This window comes from Epinephelus lanceolatus, chromosome 18 (assembly GCF_041903045.1).
Source record: "Epinephelus lanceolatus isolate andai-2023 chromosome 18, ASM4190304v1, whole genome shotgun sequence".
NCBI classification, from domain to species: domain Eukaryota; kingdom Metazoa; phylum Chordata; class Actinopteri; order Perciformes; family Serranidae; genus Epinephelus; species Epinephelus lanceolatus.
In genome coordinates, this window is record NC_135751.1 from 6,953,068 (window position 1) to 6,975,688 (window position 22,621).

The 22,621-nt window shown below is 39.8% G+C and overlaps 1 protein-coding gene across 4 annotated transcripts in view; it reads right to left on the reverse strand.

Moving 5' to 3' along the window:
• Window positions 1-22,621, reverse strand: part of LOC117267843 (syntaxin-binding protein 4) — a 121,873-nt gene that overhangs the window by 45,815 nt on the left and 53,437 nt on the right. For all 4 annotated transcript variants that reach the window (XM_078161309.1, XM_078161308.1, XM_033643887.2 and 1 more), the window contains exons 2-3: window positions 17,183-17,256; window positions 8,895-8,990 (exon numbers count right to left, since the gene is read on the reverse strand). In XM_078161309.1, the coding sequence (XP_078017435.1) occupies window positions 8,895-8,990; window positions 17,183-17,256 (170 nt within the window). The remainder of the gene's footprint in view (window positions 1-8,894; window positions 8,991-17,182; window positions 17,257-22,621) is intronic.

Genomic DNA, 22,621 nt, shown 5'->3' on the forward strand with positions numbered 1-22,621 from the left:
CCCCAGCAGCAGAGAAGATCTATACAATCAGCACAGTTTCAAGGAGGGCACCCAAGATTAGTGTCACTAATTCAGTATCTGACCAAATGTCTCCCCTTCTGTTCCTGAGATATGACAATGAGTAATGGACAGAGAAGCGTTTTATGCAGAATATTATTATCATAGTGAAGCTGACATTTGACATTTTGGATATAAAATGTCATCACTTCATAATTATATACTATTAGACATTGGTGTGAATTGTTGTCGTAATTAGCACAAGAATTCCTCAGTTATGGGCAAAAAAATGTTTTGTGAGGTCACACCGACTTTGACCTTTGACCACCAAAATCGAATTAGTTCCTCTTGAGTTAAAGTAGATGTTTGTGCCAAATGTGTTTGATAAATTGATTTGAAATTCCTTCAAGGTGTTTGAGAGATATCTAATCTAATCAGTTCGTTGTTGAGACAACATTTGTGCCAAATATGAAAAAAAACAATTCCCTAAGGCATTCTTGAGATATTGAATTCACAAGAACGAGACAGACATATGCATGTACGGACGACAGAAGGACCGACAGACAGACAACCAGGGAAAAAAAATGCCTCCAGCTTCTGCTATCACCAGAGTGGAGGCAGAAAAACAACACTGCTTCATTACCAGGTCACTAGCAGTGCTCTGTAGGCTAACATTAGCAACCTATGCTGCAACCGTGCCAATCTGCATATCATATCTAATATCAGAGTAGCAGTAACAAGTGAAGTCACTTCGCTGTTGGACTCAAGTTAAATTTCAGGCATCATATGCCTTCAAAGAATAGAATGTAACATGTCAAAATGTGGGACTGTCATGGCGTATGAATTCCTGAGTCGTGGCCAAAAACATGATTCGTGAGGTCACTGTGACCTTGATCTTTGACCTTTGACCAACAAATTCTAATGAATATATTCTTAAGTCCAAGTGGACAATTGTGCCAAATTTGAGCTATATTTGCCTTTATGTGACCATTTCACAGTCTTTTATTTGGATTTTGCATTTGCCAGAAGTGATCATTACAGCCAATATGATTTTCTCAATACTTACTCAGAATAATACACATGTTTTTATTCAAGTCAAGCAACCAAAAAGTAAGTAAAATTGGTTAGTACTTAATTAAAATAAGGAACTCTCTGATAAAACAAAAAAAAAAACCAATATCACAGTCTGTAATTTGTTGCCAGCTTTTGGTAATACACTCTCAGGCAGAGTAACAAGCATATTGTGCAGCAACAACAACTGTGTATGTATTGAGGAAGTGAATAGTAGAATGATCACAGAATGTTTCCTTTTGTCTTTTAGTTTGTGCTGTGGCAGCAAAGAAAACGTTGGTGGAACACTACAGGACCTGAATTAAAACAATGTGAGGAAACACTTAAATCAGGAAATGAACAACATCATTGTACACAGAGTATAATGGCAATGAGAGGAAATAAACACCCAACTGGAGCCAAATATGTAAACGTGTACAAGCATCCCTCAAGCTTAAGGATTGTGAGAGGAATGGCAGAGACTGCTGTTTTGTAACTGTTTTGTGAACAGGAGGGGGTTATGATTATCTTTGTGCTGACATGGCAGTAGCTGGGTAAGAGTATGGAGGTTATAGCTACACAGCATAAGGACTGCTGGTTATTCTTGCTGATGATGCTACTAAATACTCTTTAAGATCCACGCTCTATTACTGCACATCCACCAAATCAGACTCCACCCAAATACAGTCCACTGCTACAGTTGCCACACTGCATCTAACACCAGCTGATACTTCCATTCTGAGAGTATGAAATGCAGTCATGTGATGGAATTAAGTGTGGGAATTCTTCACAATAGTACACTCAACTTTAAGATCTGCTACAAGGCTAAAACCTCAAGGGTAACATGATGTACCAAATCTTACTGTGCCACTGCCACTTCCTCAGCTCTAAGCTCCCTCCAGCATTACTCCACTGCTCGTAACTCGTTCTCTGTGATGGTGGGAAGACCTCTCCTCCTCAGTCTGACTTTAAGACACCTGAAAACTCATGTCTTTAAGAAACAACATTCTACTACCTTCTGTCTCACTCCTCTACTTTTCTGACCAATAGTATCAGACTTTGGAGAAAAGGATTAAACCTCTGCGTGACCAACCTCTGTTCACTGCAGATTTACTGAAAGTAGAGTGTAGCATGGATAAGTAACTATGCGTCATCTATCTATCTATCTATCTAAAGCTCAAATAATTTAATGTGCCTTCTCACACGATCCGTCTGTCCTTTTGGTAACTTCTGTTTAACTTAACGCAGTGTTAAATAAACACTAAAATTACCGTATCGTGGTTGTATGCCTCCACAAACCAGTAAGGTTAAGTTCACATCCACATCTGTGAGAACATATATGCTTTACACGCATCTTCCTCCTGGCAGAACAGAAGATCTATACAATCAGCACAGTTTCAAGATTAGTGTCACCAATTCAGTATCTGACCAACTGTCTCCCCTTCTGTTCCTCAGTTACAACATTAAGTGATGGTAAGAAAAGTGTTTTTTGCAGAATGATGTCACCGTGAAGTTGACCTTTGACTTTTTGGATATAAAATGACATCACTTTATCGTAATATCTTTTTAGACATTTGTGTAAAATCTTGTCACAATTAGCGTATACAATTTTGAATTATGGCCAAAAACATGTTTCATGAGGTCATACTGATGTTGACCTTTGATCTTTGACCACCATATTCTAATCAGTTCATTCTTGAGTCCAAGTGGACATTTGTGCCAAATTTGAAGAAATTACTTTAAGATATCACATTCACAAAAATGAGACAGACGGATGGAGAGACGGAGAGACGGACGGATGGATAAACAGACTGACAACACAAAAATATAATGCCCCAGCCTTCTGCTATTACCGGTGCAATGGTATTAAAAAAAAAAAACAGGTTCAAGTTGTTCTTTTTAACATATCATACCATAAAATATGGCGACAAATCCACAAATATAAAAAAAAGGATTTGTAAACTCACAAAGATATTTTGCAAATATAAACAGATCTGCACATACACAAACAAAATCTAGAAATAAAAAAAGTTATCTGTGAAGACATTAATTTAATTTACAAATAAATAAAAAGCATATGTGAATATCTTTGTAACGTTCACAACTTTCAAACAGGCTGTTGTGAATTAAGTTTTTATTTGTGAGTGGAGAAGGCATTTGTGGATCTCAATTCTAGGCTAATGTCATATTCCTGTGCCAGAGACAGAAAAATTACAACAGGAAACAACAATTGCAACAAAAATGGTGACAAGCACAGAGTAGATCGACTTCAGTGTGTAGGTTGTTGTAAGCGGGCTTACAAAAATGTAATAACTCTTTATCATCATATGTCATGACAAACATTATGCTAACTTTTTGTACGTGAGTGTTTAAAGTTTTAACTTGCAACCACCACCATAATTTTGTGTGGATACATCATTTACTAGTGATTGCTTAGTACAATAATCCCCCACTACCTAACAGAAAACAGCTAACGTGATCAGATGACGCCTGCTCAGTCTGATTATCAGACCAGACAGAACACAGTGTTTCATAAAGAAAATGCTCCTCAGTGTAAGGTAGCCTTATTCAGGTTATTACCAGACTACCACCGCCTGCTGGTATGGAGATTTAGTTCTTCTCACACAGGTGCAGAATGTATGAGCTAATTGGCTGTTGATTGTAGTCTTTGCTGTGTGTTCAAGTGCAACTTTTTTGCCGAGACACAGGTGACCTTAGGCGACCAAAAGTCTTCCTTCATCATCACTCTTTCTTTGATGTTGGCTTGGTGTGTCTGGGCCTTAAATAAATGATTCAATCACTGATCTTTGTGTTGAGCTGATGACATCATGCTACTGATCCAATATTTTTTTTCACATATGGCCTGCCTCTTAAAGGGTGAATGTACACTGCAGTCCCCAGAGTGTCTCTTCAAACCAAGTTCCAAGCCACAGAAAATGTTTCTGTTTTCACTCCAGTGCTCTCCAGACAGGCTCGACACACACAAAAACAGTCTGGCATCAGATTTTATTTAGCAACACTTTATGCAAATCTGATGAACTACAGCTGAACTCATTTACATCTCTAGACTTCGTAAATAAAAAAGATTAAAAAAAACCTTTGCATTTCTGATGGTAATTTACAACAAGCTTATTATATAATGGAACCAAGAAACATAAATGGCACCTTTTCTTTGGATGATCTATGACACACTCTTTGACTGATATATGATTGTTCACTCTGAACTGACACCTTTTTAGAAAGTATATGTTCAGGTGTTAAATCTGAACTTCATTGATCCTACAGATGTAACCCATTTTGATTCCGAATCGAATACGGACACCTTGTGACACTGTGACAAGATGCCTGTGGTATTGATGCCAAAGGCACCCTTTAGTGTTTTTATGCGACAAACCAGGCTTTTAACTAACTCTAGTGTAAACCCATCCACAATAATTGACACGGCGAATAACTAACGTAGTATAAAGAGCAAGAAAGTCTGCATACAACGGGTGGAAGGGGAGGTGGATGGGTCAAAGAAAAACAGACTTTTATCCAGGAGACCACAGTTCATGTCCCATGTGAAACCAAAAGTTGACACTGTTTAAATGTAACGCTACATAATTTACATACAGTCATCATGCATTGACCGCAACCAAGTCATTAATTAACATTACATTATGTAACAAACATACTTTTTTTAAAACCCAAAACGTTTTTTTCTCAATGTAACCAAGTAGTTTAATTCTTAATTTAATTTAATTTTATATACTTTATTAGTCCCATAGGGTAATTCAATGTTTTCTCTCCGTTGTCATATACATACAGTATACACACAGGCCCGAAATACACACGTATGCACAAACAGGACCTAGACATGCATTAAATGGAGAGATGTCAGAGTGAGGGGGCTGCCCGTGAACAGGCGGCCTGAGTAGTTGGGGGGGGTTGGTGCCTTGCTCAGGGGCACCTCGGCAGTGCCCAGGAGGTGAACTGGCACCCCTCCAGCTATCAGTTCACCCTCCATATTTGGTCTGGATAGGGACTTGAGCCAGCAACCCTCCGGTTCTCAACCCAAGTCCCTATGGACTGAGCTACTGCCTAAAACTAACCAGGACTGTTTTACACTGTATAAATAATGGAAGTAGCTACCATAACATCATCCACTGGTTTGTGGAATGCCGTTTGAAGCCTTGAGGTCAGGATTACAGTTGTCAACAGCTTGTTTTGAAGCCAGAAGTGACCAGTGAAAGGCTGGAGCTGTAGAGGAGCTAGGGGGGATCTGTCTCATAGACTGCAGCGATGCCTCGCAGATAGCCTGTCACTCAAGCAGCCCGCCCTTAAATATGCCTAACTTTAGGCCTATATAAAATGCAAATGAGCGAGTTATAAAAAAAAAATCACAGTTGTCATAAGTGTTGAAATTAGCTATAAAGACCAAAGCCGTTTTTTGTACCAGACTGTAAACATGTTTATTTCTGCTGTAAAGCTGGCATTTTAACATGAAGGTCTAACTTCAGGTTTGGCACGTCCGCATTGGCTTCATTTTTCAGTCTTGGAGGTTGCTGCTTGGTTTCACAACATTACACCACATGTTACATGTGTTTCATCTGTGCGTCGCAGATACACTACAGGGTACCCTGTGGGTCGCTATCAGACACCTGAGGGTGTGACAATGGGCTCTAATTTCACAGACCGGGCGAGGCGGGGGGCGCAGCGCACCTGCGCTTCGCCAGCTGGGTGTGTCCAGGCGGATTTTGCAAGTTTGGCACACCGTGCACCTGGCGCAGCTACTCCTCTTTCCCACCTCCGTCCCTCCTACCTGCGCAAGTCAGAAAGAGGGAGGAGAGAAGGCATGGAGTGGGTTTTACACACATCACACCAATCAAATGAGCCCCTTTCCTCGCCCTTAAATGCACCGTGCGAAGGCGTAATGAGAGTTTACTCAATTTGCCATGGCAGAAGAGAGCAGCAGCATCAGACGGCCAAACTTCTCCCAGGAGGAAACTGATGCAGTGTCCGAAAATACGGAACTGCGAGCAGACCTCCACGGGCTGATGATGCAAAGGTAGCCTGGGAGGAGGTCACCACAATTGTAAATCAATGTTGCGATTCTCACGTGCGCGCGCGCTCTCTCTTTCTCTCTCGCAGTCTCACTGTTTCTTTTCTTTTGACTTTTCTAAGATGGCAGATGCTGAATATATACTCCCTGTCTGATGCTGTGGCTGTTTGTGGTTGGCTGAGAGGGATGTGAACTCATTAGTTTGCAGTTGTGTTTATCAAATCAGGTTGGGTTTCCATTACGCGTGCCAAACGTGCCAAATGTGACAAGCGGTGCCAATCCCCTTTGATCTGACATCAGATGTGACGGGACAGTCGATACAGAGATACATTTATGTGCTGATTGCAGATAGTTGCATTGAATAGTGGTTTTTTGGGTATTTATTGCATCGTTAACGTGCCTGGCATTCTGGAAACCTGCCTGTGAGGTTTTGGTGACGTGTGCGCACTGTCCACCGGTCAGCCAAACTTCGGCTTACACCGACTGCGCTCCGCCTGCGCTGACAGTAGACCTGGTTTCAGCTGGCGAGCTTTTAGTGCATCTTCGGCGAAGCCTTTTGGCACGAAACTGTCACTGCCCCAAGCTGGATCTGTCGACACCTCCCCCTGCTGCGCCGCCACACCCATCTCAGCGCACCTCGGTCTGCCAAACTACCAAACTGAGCGCGCCTTGGGTTGCGCTGCTCGAAACTAGCTCTGTGCGGGGTTCGCCACCCTGCGCCACCCTGCGCCACCCTGTGCCGCACCGTGCCGGGAAACTAGAGCCCATCGTGTCAATATTTGATGACCTGGGAATGACAAAGGGTTGGACATACATATCTCTGTACAAAAACAGTATCAAGTATCTCTGGTGTAGCCAGTGACAGTAATCAACAAATATCTATACATGTCGTACATCTTTCAACAGAATGACTGCTATTGTGCTGGAGGGTTGCAATGCTGGCTCAAGAAAGAACTACAGGTAACTGTAGCCAGAGAAAACAGGTGTCCACCTGAACAACACCCTTCTCTGACTCTGGACCAAAACCAAAAACCAATTCTCCGCTAGTACCCCTGAAAGACAGGGACACCCCCACCCCCCCACTTAGTTGCAGCACTCAAATGGTCACAGCTTAAACTTCATATGACACCTTCTACACTCTCTGCCCTTGAGACAGAGTGTGTTTGTGTGTGTTCAGGGAGAAGGGGAAGAAGAAGAGAGAAAGACTGTGTCTTTTTGGTCAAGGACAATAGACATCAGGTATCCGAAACCTGCACAGGCTCCCAATCAGTTACCCACAAAAAAAATCCATTTATGAATGACACCTTATCTGATTTGCAAATTAGCACAAGTAAATTCCTCGGTGAGTTCATTCAGGGACAGGAGACTTCAACAACATATGTAGACCCTCTGCTGGGTACTATATGGACAATCACATGGAGTGTGCAGAGGTTCTTCTTTTGTATTTACATGCAGATCAATAAACCATAATGCATAATGGTCAACTGTCACCTTGTAAATCTGGATTTTCTGTTTCCATTAAGTGACAAGGAAAACAGCAAACCCAAATCCAGGCTTCAAAACCTCCCTACAAGAATGCACCTGGCTGACATCACACTATAGTCATGTCGTCAACAGTCCACAGGCTTGTCCTCAAGCTTATGCTCTACAATGCAAGTAAAAAAATTATAGTAATAGTGATCGATTGTAAAGATAGAAAACCTGATTTACACTTGACTCAGTGAATTAGCTGAAACAGCTTTAAGTTCTCAGGATTTGAAAAGACAGTAATCTCAAATAAAGGTGGGCATCTCCATCACCGATGGTTGTCAGTCATCCACCACTGAGCCCAATATCATGATTTTAAAGCCCCCTGAAAGCTCTTTCTGGCAGAAAGCACCTGAAGGCAAACTTCCTCCAACAGCCATCCATGCCAACGCTGGGCATCCATTTTGTGCATAAAAAGTAACAATTCTGATGAATCTGCCAGATCATCTGTCCTCATCTCAGTCCTGACAACTGTGCTTCTGTTATGCATTAAGATGACAGTTTGCAGGTCAGGTTCAGATTGGTAGAATAACAGCTATCTTTGTGTTGTTGCACCCCCCAAAAACAATATCTTTGTCCTTCACTATGTTTCACTGCCGACGTTGTACTAAGCCAGTTTGATGGACATCATCAAACCCTGATCTCAAATGTACTGATAGTGAAGCTACTAAGGTTTAAAAAAAGGTGAGAAAACTAGAATTTCCAGTGGGCACCCAAGATTAGTCACCAATTCAATATACAACTAAATGTCTCCACTTCACTTCCTGAATCATGATGTTGAATAATGGCCAGAAACATTATGATGTCACAGTATTGATATTTGTGTGAAAATGCTGTTGTAATTAGTGTATGATTTTTTTAAATTATGGCCAAAAGATGTTTAATGAGGTCACAGTGACCTCGACCTTTTGCAACAAAAATCGAATTACTTATCTTTGTTTTTTTTTAAACTTCAGAGTGTAATAATGTTTGATTTAAACTATTCTCGAGTACACCATGTTTTATTCACCAAATGGGTTTGACTTTAATAGGAATAGAATTGTAATGGACTACAGTGCATTATGAAGACTAGAGTAAGATCATCAGAATCACACAGAACTACAGATGAAAGTTTGACATAAGACACAGCACCCTGAGCTAATGATCAGCAGTATCACTGCCTCTGTGTATTTTGCACTTCTGTCTTATTTTCATAATAGGTATCTTTGAATTGAAGTTATAAAACTAAGCCTGGGACATGATGACAAGAAAACATACCCTAGGAGGATGCAGTACTTACCATCACTTGATGCAAGGCCACCTGGTAAAATCCGTTTGACGTAGACTCCAAACTCTTCTCCAGTTAGCTCCTTCACTCCACCAATTACTTTAATTCCTGTTGGGAGGAAAAAAAAAAAATTCTTTATGTTTGTCCATTTTGAGTTTTCAAAGCTCAATCATACTGTAGATATCAATCACTGTGACTAGAGAGACTAATGATTATCTTCTGGCTTCATCGTGTTTAGGACATCATTCATCAACTTACACACATTCATAAACTGGTGGCCAGGGCTACCATACAAGGTGCCCCCTGCTACACAATTAAACCTGCACATGCAATTTGAGGTTTAGTACCTTGCCCAAGGATATTCCAACACGTGGATTGGAGGAGCCGGTAAATGAAACCACCAATCTTCCGATTAGTGGAGGACCCACTCTACCTCCTGAGCCACAGCCATCCAAATTTTCTCCTTTCAAATTTAGAAAATTTGGATTCAAGAGTTTCAGGATTTAATTTTACAATACATTTTTCTGACTCTTGTCTACATAACAGAAAAAAATACAATGGTTAACTTAATATCCAAATGCCTTTTCAAGTTTTCCTGTCTCTGACAGTATGTACTGTATCATTGTACTACCAGTACAGAGTAAAGTCCTCAGGACAAGAAAGTGTACTACATCACTACATGCATATCACTATTTAAGGTTCCACAGTAAAAGGCTCCAAATGGAACAAATGCTAATTCAGTACATAAATGAATAATAATAACTTGGTACAGATGGGATTTTAAATATTGTGATCTCAGGGGAGTGGGGGTAAGGTCATTTGTCAGCAGTTGCTATTTTATCAGCATGCTGCTGACAGAAGAGTAACGGCAGGGTCATTTAAGTCAGCTTTCCAGTCATTCCTTGATTTCAAGGAGCACAAATGTTTTCATTCACTGCAGATTGAGCAAGAGCATTCTCAAGCTGTTCTCATCCACTGTTTGTATGTATAACTATGAAAAGTAATGCACCAGAATTTGTACATTACCTCCGTAATCATGAGCCAGGAATTAATGTATAACCGGCATAACAACACAGGACTTTCCTCTGGGACACAGATGTTCGTGTCCTGTTTGAAACCAAGTTGATGTTGCATTATATTAAGGTAGGTTGTTATGTTGTCATGTTACATTAATTTCGTAACATATCATTAAGTACATGACGTGATGATGCCCAACCACGCTTCTTCTCTCTTCTCTCCTAAATCTAACCATTGTAACTTTACTAAACCTAGCCTACTAAAATCTAGGTTATGTAACTTTACATTAAGTACAAAACGTGACAATGCTCAACCATGCTTCTCTTCCTAAACCTAATCTATGTAACTGTACTTTAGTAAACCTAACCTACCAAACTTAATGTTATGTGCTTAACTTTACATTATGTACATAGCGCGACAATGCCCAATTGTGCTTCTTTTCTTAAACGTAACCTATGTTACTTCACCTCACTAAGCCTAACTTAAGTAACTTTACAAAACTTAACCTACAAAACTTAATGTTATGTAGGATTTCTAAACCTAACATAAAACTAACCTACCAACCTTTACATTAAGTATGCAACTTTATGTCAAGTACATAACATGACAATGCCCAACCAGGCCTCTTATTCCAGATCTTCTTCTTCTCCTTTTTCTTCTTCTAAAAAACTAACTAACCAAACTGTGCATCAAGTATGTAACATGAAGACGCCTTACCATGATTCTTTTCCTAAACCTAACCTAACTGGTAGGGGCACTAATTCTTGAGGCAATAAATAGTTAGGTATCATACAAACCATTGTTTGAGCATACGTTGTCATGCTACTAACATGTTCCATCCTTGTGCTTGAAGTGACTACAAGTGACTGAAGCCTAGCTGGAAAAGTTTTCCTTATCTAACCAGGAGATCAAGGCTTCTTTGGTGCAAGGCTGCTGTTACCACAGTGAACACAAAGCTAACACTAATTGGGTCTGGAGCGAAGTGGCGCATGTTAATTATTGCCTGTTGGAAGAATGGGGTTATAAAGTTCCCTGCCTCAGTCATCCCTCCCTTCTTCCTCTTCTCTGAGGAGAACACTCTCTTGTTCTTTTGTTCAGCCTCAAAGCAATCTCCTCCCCCCCTCCTATCATCAGATAAGAAAAACATCATACTAATGCATAAGCAGCTGGAGCAAATATAAAAGATATGCCTCTCTCCCTCCCGTTCAGCTTCCCATTTTGTTCCCAAATCATTATTTTTTACTGCTCTAGATGCATCAAGGGCATGTTTGCCTCCCAAGGATTAAATGTTCCAACACTTTAAGACCTTGTTAAGATCACAAATTTCAATGTGATGAAAAGGCACTGTTGCTTCTAAAAATGGTTTATAAAAATCCAAGATGACACAACAACATAAAAATAACATGTTTATTGAACCTCACAGCGTCACTGCTGCATTTTTCAGACTGAATATAAGCTTCTTTAAAGCCCACTCTGCAGACAAAATCAGCTGTGACAGAAATGATGTTCACTATGAACACTGTGTCCCATCCACGCACTGAGGTGGTAGAGCTTTCAGTTGCATTAACAAAGAAATTAGCATGTGCTGTCCTCAGTGTAGGACAGCAGCACTGCTTGCTTTAGTGTGCACAGCAGACACCCACCTGCTGCAGAGGCTTCAGTCAGGGGGTCTTTAGGCTTCATGTATTGAACAGCGTGTACACGTACATGTGCCCAAGGTGGACGACTATAAGCTGCTTTGCTTCTCACCTGTGTGCTGCTTTAAGTACTGTGGGTTCACACACACACACACACACACACACACATACACACACACACACTCAGCCTTTCTTCTATCTCCTCCTCACATGTTGGGTGCTTTTCGCTGCTAACTGTAATACGCTTTATTAAATCTTTATCTTCATATATGTAGAGCTCATGTGGTTGATACAGATATAATTTCCACCTCTGGTGCAAAGGTATGGTAAAAATATAAAAACATTGTTTTTAAAGACATTTCTGGCGTGCGTTTGCTCTGTTGTGATTGTTTCAACACAGACAATTGTGATATGTCATACTCTGTGTAATTCTTGCTGACAGGTGTTACTGGTGTCTTTTACTATTCTACTACTACTATCCACAACAACTGTCATACCTAATGAGTTACTAAGTTTTAAAAACAATCTCATTGACATCCATCGCATTTATATCTCAGTTATTAGTAGCAATACAAACACCACTGATATTCTCAGTACTGCACACTGATAAATTGAACAGAGGCTCATTATGATGACATGTTTGTGAGTTATTTCGGGTTTTCTAATGCATGAAAGTGTAGTACATGGAGGCACGAGTTCCACTGTCCCAGCTCAGCATCTGTCTACAATACAACCTACATTTAAATTTGAAATTGCTTAGTATTGCAGATTAATTGCATATAAGCTCATTATGCTGCCACATATAGTATATAATTTACATAATGCATTAATGTCTATGAAGCCAATGAACTACGAATATGAACCACGAATGAGCTATAAATAGTTCTAAGTCTACTAGCACAATGCCTGTGTAAACATGCCTCCTAAAAACGTGCCTATTCAAACAACTAAACACTCAACACTACTCCTCCTTGTCTCCTGGGCAATAGACTTGTGATGACATACTTACATCCCCTAGCAATACTAGAGCGGACGTGTCAGTTGCTAATGGCTAGTTATATGGGACCAGGCTTTTCCAGAAACAAAAGCTCTCACTCCAAAAGTTACACCAATGATGCAAGAAATGTTTGCTAAAATGTAAGATTTATTCATCTGTTCTTCAATGTACTGTAGCAAGTGACAAGGTAGACTGTATTTTGTTTTGTTTTTTTTATTTATTAGTGGTTATCAAAAAACAACAACGATTAAAGTTGGCAAGAGGGCTTTTGATTTGCAACAGTAAGTGATGGCAGTAAGTTCCAGACTTTTGCTCTTATAGCCCTGGCAACTGATGTGGGCCTGCCAAAAACTTAATCTAAATGCAAGTTAAAATGAAGAACAATACACTTTTATACAGTCATGAAGGAACCTCCTAGCTGTACCCACTGATCACTTAACACAACCCTCCCCTATTTAGCACTGGTTGGTAATGTATGTCCCCACGTGGTGGAAGCTGCGCAGACATCGGCCTCTATCGATGCCAAGTTCTTTGATAACAATAGTTTGTAAAACATCCTATCAGCAACCACAATTAGCTGCTTCCAGCATCAGCTCCGAAAAATGATGTGGTAAAAGAGTGTAGATTTTTTTTCACCACTTGCAATTGAGCAAGTAGTGCTGTGGAATTCTGGATCTTAATCATATCTAACAACCAAAATCTTTTCAGATGGAGGTCCCTGATGCAAAATGTTATTAAATGGGGGTCCGTGACCTAATGTGTATCTGCTTAGGGGTCTTTGACTCAAAAAAGGTTGAGAACCACTGGTGTTATAGTTAATAGGGTACATACCACACTAATAATAAATATGTCCAATAACTTAATCTTATGAGCTCACACTCAACACTGCACTTCCTCTGGTCCTCAGCAATACACCTGCCATGTGTGAAGTCAATTGGTTTAATGGTTGTTGAGAACCTCAAAGCACAGACAGACAGAGACTCCTTCTCTTTTAGTTAGATGAGTTCACACTGTATCTTCACTGTATCTTTCACACTGAAAGACAGAAACAATGTAAATAGTACTGTTAAAATCTGTTCGGTTTTTGCAATCAACAAATCCTCCAGAAAGAATATTCTCTTCTCGCTTTACATGCCGTAAAACTAACTGGTATTCAAAATCTTTTATTCCCTCTGCTAATCATCTTTTAAATTCTCTGTAATTTTTTTTAATCTCTTTTATGATAATCTGTCCATTAACTTTTATTATTAAGATTTCTTTATTCCACTCAACGCTGTGGCATATTTTATATTTTTGTTTTATTCTATTACTCATCTATTTATGTCTCTGCATGGTATTGTATGTTATGTTATAGTATGTGTGCAAGGCAAGCTGTTAAAACAAATTGCCCCTAGTCAGATTAACAAAGTTGTCTGAATCAGAATCTATGTACAATTCAGCACCGGTATACAGTACAAATTATCATTAGTCCAAGACCCCACAGTCAGCTGAGATTGCTTTAAGTTGTTATTCAGTGTGCGGTGTACCTCTGGGGACGTTTTGGTCTCCCGCTGGAAAAACAGTGACAAGTCACTACAAAACACCAACATTTGGTGCTTAAAAAGCCGCAGGGATTCCAGCGATGACTCGCTAAACAACAGCTAAAAAACAACCAGTGTTGTTGTTTGTTGCTTCTGAACAGTAGTCTGCAGCTTGGCAGGTGTCTCACCTAGGTGACACGCCATCCTCCATCTCCTACTGTAGATCTCCTGAGGACAAAGTCAGTTCTCATACTACATTATTATAGAAATGCTGATATGATACATATCGAACATGTAAATGTAACCTATTTGTGGTTTGCAGAAATGTAGAATGCCATAATTTTCTTCTAGCAACTGGCCTGGTGTAATAATACGAGTTTAATTCTGATCAGGGGCACAAAAATGTGCTAAAAACACACTCTGTTAAGCAGGATATTTTATAGTCTGACTATAATTGTATTCATGCATATAGAGTGTTTGTCCTTGCGTAGGCACAGGCTCCACCAGTGTGGTGGTGTGGAAGTGCAGTAAGGAAAAAAACAACAGCAGCTCTTTGCATTCTTAACCCAGCTGAGTTAAGTGGGTTAGGGCTTTGCCACATGACCTACTTCCCCTCCCAGGCAAACACACTGATACTTAACAGGGATACGTACTCTGCGGAGAAAATCCCTTTAAAAGTAGGACTTCAATTATTGCAGCTATACAAAATCACACTCCATTGCCAGGAGGATGAGGCTATGTACATTATGTTGTTAGTTTAAGCTGAGCATGTGATTTGGACTTCATATGAGTGAATGTATTGTGTTGCTAATGATGACTGAATTAAAATAGTACATGTTTACCTGGGGTGTAGAGGATCACTTTTGTCACGTCAATGTTATATATATATACAAAATGAACTACATGTAGGTGGGCAGCAGGTGAGAACAAAAATGTTTTATTTTATTTTATTTTTCAGAACAAAACAAATGAAAAAAAAAGTACAGTATACGTGTTAAATTTTGACATCTAAATCACTATTATCACGCTTCAGTTAATTTTATTCTGAAAGTCAGTAACAAAAGTTGAACCTTTGACCCATTCGTCACCTACATGGAAGACTTCAGCCATGAAACTTTGCAGCCTGAGGATGAGGTGGCAGCCTACATCGAGTTCAAGACATCCAAGGGGATCCTTTTGAGGTTTTATTGTGATGGAAGTAGCATGCTAAAATGTTTCCTAACCTGGCAGTGATTGCGCAGAATGTTTACAGTTTTTGCCATTCTGGCATTGAACGCAGCCAGTGACAGAGACTTTTCCTCTACTGGATTTGTAATTCGAGAACAAAGAACCCAGCTTAATGTGAGTTACTATAGCCTGTGTGTTTAATCACGGGTGCGGGTCGGGTCACAAGACTTTTATGAACGGGTGTGTGTGGGTGTGGCTTTGACTTAGACATAATGACAAGTAACGGGTCGGTTCTGGTACTGAACTTAACAGGTATGGACGGATGTGGGTTTTCAAAAACAGACCCATGCAGGACTGTGACACAGATAGAGTTAAAGCTGCACTTAACGATATTTATGCAATAACAATGGATTACATGACTGACTCATCATATGACTATAGGCAATGTGTGTCACTCATACTAACGAACTCAAAGATGTTTTAGCCTCTTTCAATTCATTGTTTTGGTTTTATCATGCACAACTTTGTTTTGGTTCAGTCTTACAGCTCTCATTAACCTGCTTCACAGCAGCAGCAGGCAGCTCTCTGTTGTCAGTGAAAAAGCTCTAAAATCCCTGCAGATAGAGCCCAGCTGGTGAAAACATTGTAGCGTTTAGTAGGTAATGATACAGACATTTCTCTCTCGAGAGTTGGTAAAGAGTAAAGACGCACAGCTAAAGGAGTGTGAATATTGGACTGACATCCATGAGGCGGACACAAACACAACTTCAAATTAATGATACTGCTGCTCTGCACCTGCTGGATGTGTTTGCTAATCTTCTTGCCATAACGGCTTTGTGACAACTTGTTCTGCATCCCCCAAGTGGACAAAAAAATTAGTTAATATTGCTGTACAATATTCAATCAAATCAAATAATCAATGTTTTAACAAAACTCTGATGGAGACATTTCAGTTTATTGAAACATTGGTTGCTGCACTTTACTGAAGTGTTAAACACTAGAGTACAGGACTTCGCATATAAATGAACGTCCATTACATTCAAGCCCTTGCCAAGTAAGCTCACACAATGCAGAGTAACACTTCTGCCACCAGGGACAGCTCTCTCTAATTTTACTCTCTAATACTACAGTTTAAGTGTCAGGTGTCTGTGGCAATTTTCGCACACAGGTGTATTGGGAGTAACCAGCAAGAGCGAAAGGGTGGAGAACTCTTTTTTTTTAAATTTACATTAGATTTGTTTTGCTATTGTTATCTCTTTCTTGGAGTTGCAGCAAGCTAGTATGGGTCGACAGTGTTTATGTAATTACTCTCACTGCCAGAGGGGGGAGACAAAAGCTTCACTTCCCGGCTTTAACTACTCTGACCTCATCCCTCCAGACCCTGCCACAGTGTCCTGTCTTGTTTTGCAACTTTTTAAAGCAAATGATAAGTCCTGTATCTGTTAGCGTTTCTATTGGACAGATACGTCTGACTAGCTCCTGTTACTATCTGAAACCACCAAAGATTATTTATAGTGTGAGGATGACATGCAAGCCAACAGGAGTATTTCGTCATATACTCTGTTCAGTTTTGGTGCCAAGGGTAGGATATTTTAGTTATAAAAAGTATGGAGATTTGTGGATTTCCGTGGAGTTTACATGTTCTCCCCGCATTAGTGTGGGTTTCCTCGGATGCTCCAGTTTTCTCCCACTGTCCTAAGAAATGCAGCATAGGCAACTTGGAGTAAGTTTTGTCTATGTGTGTGTTAGTTGTGTGATAGACTGTAAACCTGTGCAAGGTGTACCTTGTCTCTGACCCTGTGAATGCTAGTATAGGCTCTGGTCCATGACAACCATGAACTCTGGAAGCAGTTAGACCACAAGGAGTGAAGGAGACGGAGAGGAAACAGTTATGACATCTTTACTGTGACAAGTATTTCTTTCTTTCTATCCATGGCTGCTGAAGAGTCAGAATCTACTTACCCAGGCCATTCTCACAGTCTGTAAACTCCATGGAATGAACAGCTCTATCGACTCCGTATGGACCCATTAGTGTCCTGTTAAAGATAGAAGGATGAGAAGGATGGAAAAAAGGGGAAACAAGATACAGAAGACAAGAAAAAAATGTCAGAAACTTCAAACTGAGAGCTAAATCTACTTTGTACTTGTTTTTCCTTAACAGATTAGGCCCTTGAAAGCAACGTAGTCACACTGTGACTACTCAATAAGACGGAGTGCTTGGGAGGAATGTGACTTTGTGATGAATACAGAGTGTCTGTCTCAGAGAGTTTCTCCTACAGCCTTGCAGCAGGAGACTGGAAACACAGCTCTTAGCTCTGGAGCAGTGTGGGGGTAGGCTGTCAGTGTTTCATGTTTGAGCAACCGCCTACCCTACAGTATGCTGGAGACATGCAACAAGGGCTGTCTACAAAATGCAGATTACATGCTAACTCTGACCAAGAGATACTCAAAACTGTTAGAATGCATGCTTAAAACAACAAACAACAAACAAAATGCAGTGCACAAAGGAAATGGAGGAGCAGCTTACAGCTGTGAAAAATTTAAAGTGACTGTGGAAAAACAGCTCCAGGAACAACTCGAAAATGAAACAAATAAATATTGTGCCAAGTACTGAATCACTTCCATTCAGCGTAAAACATTAAGTATGTTGAATTCTTGTATACAAACTGCAACAAGACAGGTCAAACCCTAGTATATGGCTGAACTGTGTATAGTCAAAATGGTGGCACAAATATACCCTTTTTCCATTACAGCTTTTGGCTATGCCCAGTCAAACAATGTTACACCAATATGCAGTGGATAGCGGTGATGTCTTGCCAACCACAGCCAGGCATATAGTTTTGATAGCTGTTTCAAAAAGCATAATGATACTAGTCTACATGGGGAAGGCCTTGGTCTCCTTTACAGTCACATAATGTTTTGTCTGATTTATATATGGTTTTCACCAGTCCATGAAAAGTTGTATACAGCTTCATTACATTTTGATAATGCATTGCGTGGTAAGCTTGATGATAGCATATAACTTAGATGTTTTATTTTAAGAACTATTACCATGTTTAAAATATGAACTTTTCCTAAAAGGGATTTAGCTTGATACCCAGATATGTCCAGACCAGATGGTTGCTGTGTAAATTGCCATCCCTGCCTAACACTAAGAGGGCAGAGTCTCTATAGGAGCACTGCTTCAAAATTCAAACAATTTATTTTGTATCCTGATATGCCTAAAAAAAATATTAATCAAGGTGATGATGTGAGGCACAGTTTTTGCAGGGATTCTGTCAGCTTTAATGCCAACTATGTTGTCATTTTGCCTTACAGCAACTGGTAATGGTTCAAGTACCAGTCCAAAGATTAGGTGAGATAAAGGGCAGCCTTGCCTTGTCCTTCTGTGAAGCGGAAAAGGAGGGGATTTCCTGCCATTTGTTAGCAAAGATGCTTTAGGATTGTGGTATAATAATATGGCCCATTTAATAAAAAAGGGATCAAGGCCAAAGTCTGCCAGTGTTAGGAAAAGATACATCCACTCCATCCTATCAAATGCTTTCTCTGCATCAAGTTAGAAGCTACAGTTGTGTCATCCTCATTTCCACATGAGATGCAACAACCTGCAGAGATTATCAGATGATGTCCTATTTTTAATGAAACCCACTTGTTATAGATGAATAAGGTTCGGTCATATTTGTTCTTAAAGTGAACTAAAATAGCATCTTTTTCTTATTGAAAATATTTATCATTTTATTTTTATATGAAACATCAACTTGCCACATTTAAAGTGGGGACACCTGCTGTTCATCCAATGTTTGGAATGAGGGTTTTGAAATAAAACACTCTAATCGTTTTCAATGGGGGAAAAAAGTGGGTAATATTTAGAATAATCAAGAAAAAAATATTGAAAAGTATTAATATGTTATTGACATGAGAATATAAAATAGCAGAAATTGCTAAAGTTAAGTGTTCAAATAGTGTTGGAATAAACTGACTGAACTGTGTTGTAATAAAGTGAAGAAATTGTAAGCAATGTTGTAAGAGGTACCAGTAATACATCCTGAAAGTTTCATTCAAACCCTACCCAGCATTCAAGTTGTAAGGGTCCATGCTGTTTTTGATTTCTTTGCAGCCGCTTTGCTGTCGTTTGCGTCTCTTGGTGGCCATTTTACATCTCTTTGAAGTCATTCTGCACTTGTTTCTTTGTAATTATTTTGCAGTTGTTTTGTGTCTCTTTGGAGTTACATTGTGGACGTTTCTGATTTCGTTACAGTCCTTTTGCAGCCGTTTCGCAGTTGTTTTTTGTCTCTTGGTAGCCATTTTATGTCTCTTTGAAGTATTTTGTACTTGTCTCTTTGTACTAGTATTGCAGTTGTTTTGCGTCTCTTTATAGATGTTTAATGACTTTCCAACAAGAAATATTAACTGTCACTTTAAACTAAGACTCTGGCCCAGGGGACCCTTGACCTCTTAGACCTCTGGGCTTGTTCCCCGTGGGCCCATTCAGTCATTCAGCCATGATGCTACAGATCATTAGGGCATAGATGGCATCTAAACTACTAGCTCCTATATGGATAACAGACCCTCATTACAAAACCACATCAAAGTATTCAAGATGAAAAAAGAAGCAAACAAAACAACCACTATCCTCCTTTTGAGGACAAAATAATGAAGGTTGCTGTGTGTAAATGACCATCAATATGCTTAACACACAATTCACAAGATTAACCAGTGCACGCTTATATCTGTTTACTAGTAAATGCTGTTAGCAACATTGTTGGTAAAATTTAGACATTATTGTGTTTATATTTTGGAAATCTGGAACAACGTCTTCTCAGCAAAGGAGTTTACACTTTCCTGTCTAGTTGCCACCCGAACAACAAAGAGGAATATCAATATTTCAGATGCAGAGGGTTCACCAGAAGCAACCTGAGACTGCTGTCAGTGAAATAAAGAGGCTAATTGAGGACACACTAAACTTCAAATGAAAACACCGTCCTTATGACTGAAAGCAGCAGCACATTGTTCTATTCATTAAGTAAGAAGACAGGAAGAAGTGTGGGGCATAAATTACACTAATGATGACTTGTAATCATGATTCTTTTGAGAGTGATACTTAAACACTAAGCCTTGATTCATGTGCATGTGCAATTTCAACAGAATCTGTGCGCAAAGCAAGTGGCAACCTCTGAGGCTGAAAAATGAAACCAACACTGGGAGTACCAAAAACTGCAGTTCTTTGAATGACCACTTGAAGCTGGCTTCAGAAGCCATTCGATCCCCAAAGGACCCCCCCTCATGTTAAAATGCCCAACTTTACAGCAGAAATAAACTTTACAACCTGGTACAAAAACAGTTTTGGTCTTTATACTGTACGGCAGTTGAATTTTTATATAACTCACTCGTTTTCATTTTATTAAGGCTTAAAGTTACACATAATTATGGGCGAGTCACTTTGAGGCTGTCTGCTGATAGCGTCCTAGGCTCTCAGTCAGATCCACCCCTTGCTCCTCCACAGCTCCAGCTTCTCGCCCAAATATAGTACTCTTCTTTTGATACACGCACAAAAATATCTTAGCCCTGGTTTCATTGTTCAGATGATCACAACTGAGCCAGCTCAATGACAACAGAGCAAACTCCATAAGACATAGTGGTAAAGCATGCACAGGTGGATTTAATTGCATTAGTGATGGCTGCATTCCACTTTAGGGGGAAGGCCCTGGTGTTGTGCACTCTGGCAAACTAAAAAAGCTTACTGAGACACTTAGTGGCATCGATAGAATTACTAATCTCACCTGTGCTTTTCGAGAAGTCAAAATGTCTGCTGTGTCTGTTGTGACAAAGGTTTGTATGTTATGCCTAACAATAAGCCTAAAAAACATTTAAAAGGGTGAAGCTATACAGAAATTCACCCCCCCCATACAGTTGTCATGAACAGGGAAATTAGAGACCAAAAATGTTTTTTGTACCAGGCTGTAAACATGTTTATTTCTGCTGTTAAGTTTGCCATTTTAACATGGGGGGTCTATGGGGACTGAATGGTTTCTGGAACCAGTCATAAGCGGTCATTCAAAGGACCGCAGTTTTTGGGACTTCCCGTATTGGCTTCATTTTTCAGCCTCAGAGGTTGCCACTTGGTCAAGTCTATAGGGACTGACCAGGCCCCAAGGAAGGCTGCTCAGTCTTGAAGCAAATTTTTCCTAGTGGCCACTCACAGTACTGCTGTGAAAATAACGCCTGCATCCCAAAAAGCTTTTTCCCCATAGACGACCACTGTAAAAGAGACATCTGTAAAACTGTTTACAACTGCAAACAAGGTCGATTATGACTCTTTCTAATATCAATTTTTGAGCCATGGTGGATTTGTATTTGTAAAACTTTCCTTGAGCTGAGAAAAGAGATTTAAAAATCTGTGATATCATCACAATATAAAGTCTATGAGCTGCACAGTCACAGTGGGCCACATATTGCAGAACTAAACCTTGAAGCTAGAAAGGTTTTTTTGGCATATGCGCCAGGCAAGCAACTCCATTGAAATGAATAGGTGCCATCTTGGCATCCAGTATCTAGGTATTATTAAAAATCTATGGGATTGACTCTCTCTTGGATCCAGCATCAAGTGGCCATTAGTGGAACTGTAGATTTATGCACCTATACACTGGCTTTATTTTTCAGCCCTGGAGGTTGCAGCCTGAACCCCATGAATCCTTTTGGGCCTACATCATCTTGCAGACATCTTGTTCTCCGCACATACTGATACATTACTTTCTTTTATGGGTCAATAATGTCACTATCAACACCACATCTACAGCAGAAATATACAGTATGGACTACCTCAATCCTGTGCTGGTGACATGGATGTGCAATTTTGTGTAGTAAAGCACACAATTTCATCCAAACACAGCTCTAAAGCTCCACATTATAGTCATGTGGTTAAATATAAAATTCATTGATTTTTTATTATTTTTCCTGTATTTTACGATTTTTTAAAAAGCAGGTACCAACATGCATGGAGCCATACAGTACATATGGGTAAATATGCTCTACTGCAATAAACATAAGTTTCATGTTTGATTCTCATAACTCTTTCAAAAGCTAAATTACATCATTTTAATCACCAAAAATATTTTATTTTAGCCAAAGGAGAGGCTCTATGCCCCTCATCCCGTGGGTCCAGGCCTTTCTGAGGACATCAGCTACTTTATTAAATCTATTTAATCAGGTTGATTTGGCACCGGAGTAGTAACCACAAAGATGAGCCAAGATTTCGTCCTTAATTCTTTTAAAAAGTTTGTAGTCTGGCTAGTCCTGAAAGCCTGATTTCCTCAAGTTCCAGTGACAAGTTGTTCTGTAATTATCATTACATAATAGTGCCCACCACTTATTTACTACATGCCAGCCAATAATATTGCCATG